This window comes from Pithys albifrons, chromosome 21 (assembly GCF_047495875.1).
Source record: "Pithys albifrons albifrons isolate INPA30051 chromosome 21, PitAlb_v1, whole genome shotgun sequence".
Classification (NCBI taxonomy): Eukaryota; Metazoa; Chordata; class Aves; order Passeriformes; family Thamnophilidae; genus Pithys; species Pithys albifrons.
This window is the reverse complement of record NC_092478.1, coordinates 968282-977948: the sequence shown is the minus strand read 5'-3', so window position 1 is coordinate 977948 and position 9667 is coordinate 968282. Positions and strand designations below refer to the sequence as shown.

General features: G+C 62.7%; 1 protein-coding gene across 2 annotated transcripts; it reads left to right on the top strand.

The window, feature by feature from the left end:
* The first annotated feature begins 4831 nt into the window (after positions 1-4831).
* Positions 4832-9322, top strand: ERAL1 (Era like 12S mitochondrial rRNA chaperone 1). 2 transcript variants are annotated; one of them, XM_071574825.1, is made up of 11 exons: positions 4832-4932; positions 5146-5421; positions 5499-5626; positions 5730-5807; positions 5971-6017; positions 6356-6417; positions 6840-6952; positions 7371-7763; positions 8236-8382; positions 8619-8699; positions 9010-9322. In XM_071574825.1, exons 1-11 carry the CDS (start codon positions 4842-4844, stop codon positions 9130-9132), a joined length of 1539 nt encoding a protein of 512 aa, XP_071430926.1. In that variant the 5' UTR covers positions 4832-4841; the 3' UTR covers positions 9133-9322. The 2 variants fall into 2 exon arrangements, with proteins under 2 accessions (XP_071430926.1, XP_071430925.1); XM_071574824.1 differs by having other exon boundaries at positions 8233-8382.
* The last annotated feature ends 345 nt before the right edge of the window (positions 9323-9667 follow it).

Sequence of the window (9667 nt, the reverse complement as noted above, 5' to 3'; positions counted from 1 at the left end):
GGTCCCACCACCAGGAATACCAAAAAGTAGTTCTGTGCCAAGGCCACCCATCACCTGAGAGGGTGGTGAAGCTGCTGCCCATGGGTGCCATGGTATATCCTGACCCCACAGCTACTCCAGCCATAGGTCAGGGGTGGGTGTGGGGACCAGCAGGACACTGAGTGGGGACAGGGGTCTCCAGCACCATGGCCTGTGCAGCTGCCTGGGGCCCAGCACCCTGAGTGCTGGCTGGGGGCTGCCCCAGCAGACAGTGCAGGAGCCCCTACCTCATTCCCTCCCCCTGCCTCTTCTGGCCAGTGGCTTTGCTGCCTTGTGACAACGTGAAAGAGGTTGTCCCCTGTGTGTGTCCGTCCTCCCCGCAGTGTCACCAGAGCCCTGTGCTGGCTCATGTCCCTTCCCTGCCTGTCTTGATGCCTGTGCTCAGTGTGACTGTTACAGCCACACCAGTGTGTGAAGTCAACCTGGTGCTGCTGTGGGTGGTGGATTTTTGGGGGTCCCTCCTGCACCCACGGCTGGTTGCCATGGTGGGGGTGGAGGTCCCTCTCCATCCTCCCAGCAGTGCCCTGGGTTACAGCCAGCCCCTTTGCCAGGAATGACCCACTGCAGGTGGGTGGGTGCTGTGGGGCCCCCCTCCCCTCCCTGAGCGGGGAACCGGCGTTATCAGCCCCGGCTGGCGCTGCCCGCGGGCGGTGGGTGCAGATCTGGCGCTGCCCGCGGGTGTGCCGGGCCAGGCCCCGGTATCTGCATGTGCCTGCGCCGCCGCCCCGAGATAATAAACCCTTGTCACCTCCTGCCTGGGCTCTGTCTCGTGCCCGTCTCTCCTGCCCCAGGGCTGGGCTGGCCGGGGGCTGCCAGTGACAGCCAGGGTGGGGCTGCCATGGGGGGCTTTGCTGCAGTCATCTGCCAGGGATAAAGGTGGCTTGTCGTGCCCTCCTGACCCTCCATGTTCTCCCCAGACACTGGCCAGGACAACGAGTCCTGTCCTGTGTGTCCTGCAGGATGGCCCTGCAGATAGGCTGGGTGGGGACAGCTTGGCAGCCCCCAGTGTGTCGTTATCAGGGCCAGCACGGCTGGTGGGAGGGCAGAGGCACACGGGGGTCCCCTCCCCAGCTCCAGGGACTGGGAGGGACACTAAGGGCCCCCGTGCCTCTGTGGGGCACAAGGCCACAGGGCAGGGCTGCCTCGAGTGCTGTGTGTGCAGAGTGGGCAGTGGGGCTGGCAGGCACCCACTGGGGTGGGGGTAACCCCAGGGGGCTCATCTGGAGCTGGCAGGGCTTGAGGGCCACAGGGACATTTTATGTCGCTTCTCTGTGTGCTGGGGTGCCTGTGCCACAGTCTGGGGAGCACTGCAGGCTCCAGGACACCTCTGGGTCACAGCAGGGACCAAAACCAGGACGGGACAGTTCCTTGCAGACCCCAAGTCCCCATATCTTCATGTCTGGTGCCAGGCTGGCACCAGGCCTTGACCCTGTGCCACCTCCTGCCAGGGTCTGACCAGGCTGGGGGCAGTGTGAGTCATGCTGCCCCTGTTCCTGTCACCCAGAGGTGACAGCAGGTCTGGAGACACCCTGTGGGGCAGGGCAGGGTCCCCGATGCTGGGACGCTGCTGCTTATCAGGACCCCCATGCAGACAGTCCCAGCAGGGGGTTATCACCTCCCCACAGCCCATTTCCAGGAATGCCAGAGGGTCCTGGCACAAACAGCCTGCCACAGTGGCCCAGCACCTGCTGCAGGATGTGACCCTGTGGGCACAGACAGGACTGAGGACACGCATGGCTGGGGGACATGGATGACCAGGGTCATGCCCAGGCAGGTGACAGTCATGGTCAGAGAGTACAGCCACTGGGGACAGATATGCCCAAGGTCATGCACAATGAGGGGACACAGCCCTGTTGGGGACACATGGGGTCAGGGGGGCACGTCCTTGGGGACACACAGCTGGGGGATTCCTCTCTGCAGGTGACACATCCCCCTGGGAGGAGGGTGTGCTCACACAGGGGCCGTGAACTCCCGGGAAACTTGTTCCTGTGGGGTGGGGGGCACATCTTTTTTGTGGGGACACACTGCCAGGGGACATGGCCCTCAGGGGTCATACGTGGCCAGTGGACACAGCACTTTGGAAGTCACCCACCCCACGGGGACACAGGCTCCCTGCACCCACCTGTACCCTGTACCTGGCCTGGGGTGCCTGTGCAGGGGGACCCCCTGAACCCACACACCCCACCACTGCTCTGGGCCCCGTGCCATGGGCTGCCACCCTGCCCTGTCCAACGCCACCGTTTGCAATGGGGAGCTCCCAATTTGGGGTCCCCACAGCCACGGAAAGGGGCAATCCTGGTGACCACAGGGGTCACCAGGAGGGTGGGGATTTGTGGGGGCCACCCCCATGTTGAGGGCATGGGAGGTGACCCCCTGCAAGCCCCTCATCCCCAACCTCCCAGTGGGCAATGTCAGGTGGCAGGAGCTGCTTGGGGCTGTGCCCCCCCGGGCATGAAGGGGTTAAGGGCCCTGTCCAGCTGTGCGGTGCAGATGTGAGATATGCAGATGAGGCAGAGCAGGTTTTATAAGGCGGGTGCAGACCCAGCACCCCGCAGAGCCCCAGTGCCACCCCCATAGGTAGGTGCCAGCACCTGGGGAGCTGTGCCCTGCTCGGGGTGGTGGGATTCGGGCGGGGGGATAACGAGGGGATGGATGGGGGGATGTTGGGGCCAGAGGCTCTTGGGAGCACCTGCTCCTCTCCAGGGCGCTGGGAATGGGGGGACAAGGAGGGTGTAGGGGGGACGCCAGGATGGGGACGCCACTGGAAGCCTCCATCCAGCTCTGGGGTGGTGGGATCGGGGGGATAAAGAGGGACTAGGGGGTGCTGGGGTGGGGAGGCCTTTGGGGGCCTCTGCCCTGCTGTGGCGCGGCAGGAGGGGGTCACCGGGCCGGGGCCGGGGCGAAGCCGCTGCCGAGCCCCCCGAACTGATCCCGCCGTGCCCCGCAGGCTCCGCTCCCGCCCCGCGTGCGCCGCCGCTCCGGGCAGGATATCATCGTATACTGTAAGTTGGCTCTGAGACACTACAGTATAGATGATGTACTCCCCGGGCCGCCCGACACGGCGAGAGACAGCGACAGCGACAGCGACAGCGACAGCGACAGCGACAGGGAGGGCTGGGGCACCGCCAGGGTGGGACGCTCCGGGCGCTGCAGGACCCGCGGCCGGCGGGGAAACCGTTACCATTACTGAGTTTAGTAATGGTAGCGGTTCTGCCGCCGGCACGGCACGCACGGCACGGCACGGACATGGCACGGCACGGACGTGGCACGGCACGGACATGGCACGGAGATTGAGCGTGCAGGGGGGATGGATGGAGCCCACGGGGGGATGGAGCGCACGGGGGGATGGAGCGCACGGGGGGATGGAGCGCGCAGGGGGATGGAGCGCACGGGGAGGATGGAGCGCGCAGGGGGATGGAGCGCACGGGGAGGATGGATGGAGCGCGCAGGGGGATGGAGCGCACGGGGGGATGGAGCGCGCAGGGGGATGGAGCGCACGGGGGGATGGAGCGCACGGGGGGATGGATGGAGCGCGCAGGGGGGATGGAGCGCGCAGGGGGATGGAGCGCGCAGGGGGGATGGATGGAGCGCGCAGGGGGGATGGAGCGCACGGGGGGATGGAGCGCGCAGGGGGATGGAGCGCACGGGGAGGATGGATGGAGCGCGCAGGGGGGATGGAGCGCACGGGGGGATGGATGGAGCGCGCAGGGGGGATGGAGCGCACGGGGGGATGGATGGAGCGCGCAGGGGGGATGGAGCGCGCAGGGGGGATGGATGGAGCGCGCAGGGGGGATGGAGCGCACGGGGGGATGGATGGAGCGCGCAGGGGGGATGGAGCGCGCAGGGGGATGGAGCGCACGGGGGGATGGATGGAGCGCGCAGGGGGATGGAGCGCACGGGGGAGATGGAGCGCGCAGGGGGGATGGAGCGCACGGGGGGATGGAGCGCGCAGGGGGGATGGAGCTGCGATCGCTCACGGCACAATAAAGGGGTTCTCAGCACTCCGGCTCCGGCTCTTTCCTTTCCTCGTCCCCTGGGGGCTCCAGCCCCGGTGGAAGTGGGAGACTGGGTTGGACTGGGGCGGACTGGGTTGGACTGGGGCGGACTGGGTTGGACTGGGGCGCTGGAGAGCCCGGGGTGGGCCAGGGAACTTTGGGTGCTCTTGGGTGTCGGGGGGCGCGGGGGTACCCTGGGGTGCGATGTGGGCACGGGGCACTGGAGAGCATCGTGGTGTGCAAGGAGCGCTGGGGAGAACTGGTAGCACTGGAGGCACTGGGAGCACTGAGGGCCCTGGGAGCCCAACTGGGAGCATTTGGGGCACTGGGAGCACTGGGGACACTGGGGGGCACCTGGGGGCACTGGAAACCAAACTGGTGGCACGGGGAGCCCAACTGGGGGCACTGGAAGCCCAACTGGGGGCATTGGGAGCCCAACTGGGGGCACTGGGAGCCCAGTTGGGAGCACTGGGAACCCAACTGAGGGCACTGGAAGCCCAACTGGGGGCACTGGAAACCCAACTGGGGGCACTGGAAACCCAACTGGGGGCACTGGGAGCCCAACTGGGAGCACTGGGAACCCAACTGGGGGCACTGGGAGCCCAACTGGGGGCTCTGCGCTCACTGCCCGGCGGCACCGGCAGGGGGCGCTCTCGCTGCCCCATCCCGCACCGCCCGCCCCCTTCCCACAAGCCCCCGCGACAGAGCGGCGCTCTGGCCTCGCCCTCCCCTCTCGGTGCTCCCGCTCTGTCTGCCAATGGGAGCGGGCGCCGCTCGCACTCCCGGCGTGCCCCGCGCCGGGGCAACATGGCGGCTCCCATGGCGGCTCCCATGGCGGCTCCCGTGGCCGCGGCCGCCGCTCGGGCCGCGCTGTCGGGGCCGCTCCGGCTCGGGGCAGGTGCGGCGGGGCCAGGGCGTGCTCCGGGGGCGGCCGGGGCCGTGAGGCGGCGGGCAGGAGAGCGGGGCGGGTGCTGCCCAGAGGCCTTGTGGAGCCGGCCGGGGTGGCGCTGCCCGGGCAGTGCGTGGGGAGGGAGGGAGGGGAGGACGCGACTTTGGGGAGATTTCTGCACGTTTTCGGTACATGCGGTGTCTGCTGGTGCTGTTCTTCCAGCCCGACTCCCGGGGAGCCGCTGGAGCGGGAGCAGCTCGGCGCTGGGCAGGATCCCGGGCATCCCTGCCCGCAGCAGCGGGAGCAGCTCGGCGCTGGGCAGGATCCCGGGCATCCCTGCCCGCAGCAGCGGGAGCAGCTCGGCGCTGGGCAGGATCCCGGGCATCCCTGCCCGCAGCAGCGGGAGCAGCTCGGCGCTGGGCAGCTTCCTGGGCATCCCCGCCGAGGCCCCGCCCGCCCCCCTGGGCCAGCACCCGCCCCCCGTGGCCACCAGCCCAGGTGAGCGGTGGCGGCCGCGGCCCCGTCCCGGGCCCGCAGGGGGGTCGGCGCCGTCCCAGCCCCTCCTTTCCCGGCAGAGGAGCAGCGGCGGCGGCTGCAGCACCGGCCCGACCAGCCGCGGAGCCCGCGGGCGCTCAGGATCGCCATCATCGGCGCGCCCAACGCCGGCAAATCCACGCTGTGCAACCAGCTTCTGGGCAGGAAGGTGCGGCAGCAGCGACCTCCGGCTGCTGGATTGCTCTCTTGGGCTTGGCTTGGGTTGGGTTGTTGCCATGTCCTGGCTGTGTGACGTGTTTCATTCCCTGCAGGTTTTCCCAGTCTCCAAGAAGGTCCACACGACCCGGTGCAAGGCCCGGGGTGTCATCACCCAGCAGGACACGCAGCTGGTGAGGGCCCAGAGCAGCTCCTGCCCAGGGCTGGGGGCACTGCCAGCCTGAGGGGCAGGGTTTGCTCCTCTCTGTGCCTGGGAGCCCCTCAGTGCACTGAGAGCAGCTTTGCCCTGAGCACACCCACAGGCAAACTTACACCCTCTGCCTTTCCCCTCCCCAGATCATTCTGGACACCCCTGGCCTCACTAACCCTCTGAAAGCCAAAAGGTATCACCACTGGGGTGGGGAGGGGCCTGCCCATCAAGGGCTGATAAACCAGAGTGTTCATTTCACTGTGCAGAGTGTGTAAAACAGAAGTGACAGGAATGTGCATTTTTAGCCTCACTTTGCCTCATTTCTTGTTGCCATTTCAGTAGCACACAGAGCCTGTGCCATCCCTTGAGCCCTGCAGTGTTTGAGTCTGCACATGTGGGTGTGACAAGGGGTGTCCCAGCTCCTCAAGCAGCTTCGTGGTATCTGGGATGGGGGAAACAGGTTTTGCTCCAGTTTGAGGGAAGGCCCACAGTTGTAACCAAGAGTGTTTGCCCTACTCCTGTGCCTTTCAGACATAATCTGGAGGAAGCCATGCTGACAGACCCGTGGGACAGCATGAAACATGCTGATTTAGGTGAGTCCTGAGCTCCTCTTGGGACAAACCAAACCCTTTTCTGCCACCCAGGTTTGCAGCTGTGGTGTCTGGGGGTGTGCTGGGAAGCCAAGGCAGCCCTGGGGGTGTGAGCTAGGAGGGAAGAGCAGAGAAAATATGTGGAATATTGAGCTGAGGAGGGGCTAAGGACTGCCTGGTGCCAAGGGGAGACAGCTTGGGGCAATGACTGGGCTGGGCTGGTCAGTTTTAGCACGTCTGATGGCATTTTGGTGGCAAGTGTAAACTGCATTCTAGTGCTTTGGCAGTTAAACCTCTTCTTCTTGGTTCCATCCACATGTACCCCTGTGGGAGAGAGAGGAGAAGGGGGGTGAGCACAGACTCCAAAGCTGCAGGGGAGCATTCTGGAGAAGGCTCATGTTGTTTCCCTCCCTCTTTGCTGGCAGTTCTGGTGCTGGTGGATGTGTCGGATCACTGGACGAGGAATGCTCTGAGCAGGGAGGTGCTGAGGTGCCTGGCACGGTTCCCTCACATCCCCAGTGTCCTGGTTCTCAACAAGGTATCCCTGCTCCTTCTCCCTGCCTTCTCCAGGCACCACTGACCTGAGCAGCCTTGGCCTTTGGGGCCCTGCTGTGTCAGAGGGCCCTGGTTTCCCCTCTGCTCCAGCATGGGGGTGTACATGGTGCAGGCACAGGCTCCCTGCAGTTGTGCTGCAGTCTGGGGTTTAAATCCACCTGGGAAGAGGAGCTGGAGTTGGCCAGGGAGAATCTCAGCAGAGCTGGGGGGTTGACAGTGTTTGAACAAACTGTGCTGGCACTGCTGACACGCTCCTGGTGTGGCCTCTGATCACAGAACTGTCCTGTCCTGTGGCAGGACATTGTCCTGCAGCAGCTGCTCCCCTGGGTGGGTTATTCTCAGCTCCAGGGCCCAGCTGTCACCTCAGTTAGGACAGATCTGACACCTCTCTCTGACTTTAGGTGGACATACTAAAAAAGAAATTTCTCCTGCTGGAAATAGTAACTGACCTGACAGAGGGGATTGTAAATGGAAAGAAACTGGAAGTGAAATCTGCGTTTAAAAATGATTCCAGTTCTTCAGCCAAGTCTCCTCTTCAAATCAGTCAGTGCTCTCCACCTGAGAGCAGAGCCCCTGAACCTCCCTGTGGGCAGCACACAGAGCAGGCCCAGGAGGGCTCTGCTTTGGCAAACAGCAGTGCTGTGGGGGCTTCCAAGTCCAGCCCTGGCACAGAGCAAGCCCAGAGGCCAAAGCAGTATGGACCCAAGGATCTAAGAGACATGAAGGGCTGGCCACACTTCCAGGATGTCTTCATGCTGGCAGCTCTCCATGGGGAGGAGGTGGATACACTCAAGGTAAGTCTGAGCTTGTGTCACACCTTGAGACTGGTGTGGGACCCCAGCACTGCATAGGAAGCTTAATCTGCTGTGAGGAAGTAGGAGAGGGGCTGTTTCCTGGCCTGGAATGGGGGCAAAGTGCTGTGTGACAATGTGGAGTATGTCTATTGTATTTCCAGAGCTTTCTGTACAAAGCTCTTATGTGGGGGCTCTCCAAAAAGCAGCTTGTTCAGAACAATGAAGCCACCTGCTATTATATTTCAGCTCCAGGAGTGCTTTGGGGTTTTGAACTCAAAGATGGCTGTAGGGGCAGGTGACCCTTTGGCAGGGCAGGAGTTTCAGAGCTTCCCTTTCTCCTTTCCCCATAAAAATGCCAAACTGCTGCCCTGCTGGCAGGCCAGCAGCAGTGCCCTCGCTGCAGGAGCCCAGGGCTGTTGGCACCGTGGGGGTGGTACCTGACAGCTGCAGGGGTGTGTTGTGCCCACAGCAGTACCTCCTGATGCAAGCCAAGCCAGGCCCCTGGGAGTACCACAGCAACGTCCTGACCAGCCAGTCACCTCAAGAGATCTGTGATAACATCATCAGGGAGAAGGTCCTGGAGTACCTGCCCCTGGAGGTGCCCTATGGAGTGACTCAGGTGGGAAATGTGCACAGGCAGATCTGCCTGGGAGCTGTTCTGCTGGAAACACTGGACTGTGTGATGAGAATCCCTTTATGTGCAGCTGTCAAGTCTGGGTGACTCAGCACTTGCACCTCAGGTGCTGTGAGACACCCTGTGTGTTGGAAGGAGCCACCCTTGAGTGCTGGTGTCTCCAGGGGTTTGCAGTTCCTGAGGATTTTCCAGGATTGCTAAGTGCACTCTTGCTGTTGCAGGTGACAGAGATGTGGGAGGAAGGAGAATGTGGGGAGCTCCTCATTGTGCAGAACCTCTTGGTCCCAAGGAAGTCTCATATGGTGAGTGACAGAAGGGAGATGAGGTACTGGGGAGGGTGCAGGGAGGTGCCCTGGGGCCAGCACAGCATCCCTGCTGTGATCCCTGTTCTTCCCTCTTTTGGGAAGAGCCACGTGCCCAACACAGGCTGTTCAGTAGGAGCTTAGACCTCCCTGAAGTGGCCCATGGTTTGATCTTGGATTTTCCCTTCCTGCTCTATCCCTTGCAATGCCTCTGTGGCTGCACTGGCTGCACTGTTCTCCTGGGGGATCCCTCCCTGCACTGGGCAACGTGGGGGGAGTTTGATGGTGTCCTCTCTGGGTCTTACTGCAGAGGATGCTGATTGGAAGAGGAGGTAAGGTCATCAGCAGGATTGCTCAGGAGGCTGGCCAGGACCTGATGAACACCTTCCTGTGCGACGTCCGCCTGAAGCTCAGCGTGGAGGTGAAGGGTTGAGAGTTTTAACAGCCCCTGAACTCTCTGGTCACGTGGAGGAATCAGTCCCATTTTCCCCTGTGGGTATCTTGGCACCTTTGCTCAGTCCAGAATCAGAGGAGGATGGAATTAATGGAATTAATGTGGACTGAAGTGGAATACATTCTTCTGTGGGGGAATGGCCCAAACTGAAATAAAGTGTCAGACCCTTCATGGCCTGTGGCCTTGTGGAAGCTGGGATGGACATCAGAGCTCCAGCTGCCCTCATGATTCTAGTACTGCATTTACAGGGCTGCCATCCACTTGTTTTGGGCTGTGTCTTGCATTTTTGCTCACAGGTTTTTGTATGTGGAAATTCAGGAGCATCTCCTGTCCTTAATGCCTGAAGGGCTTGTCTGATGTGCAAAACCAGCGTGGACCCCCTTTTTAGGAACTTGAACACTTTATTGCACCAGAGTTACTTCAAAGCCCTCATTCTTTGCACTGAGGTTGCAGAAACAAACAGAAGCTGTTGCATCTAAACAAAAGTGGGAACAGCAGCAGGTTCTGCAGGTCA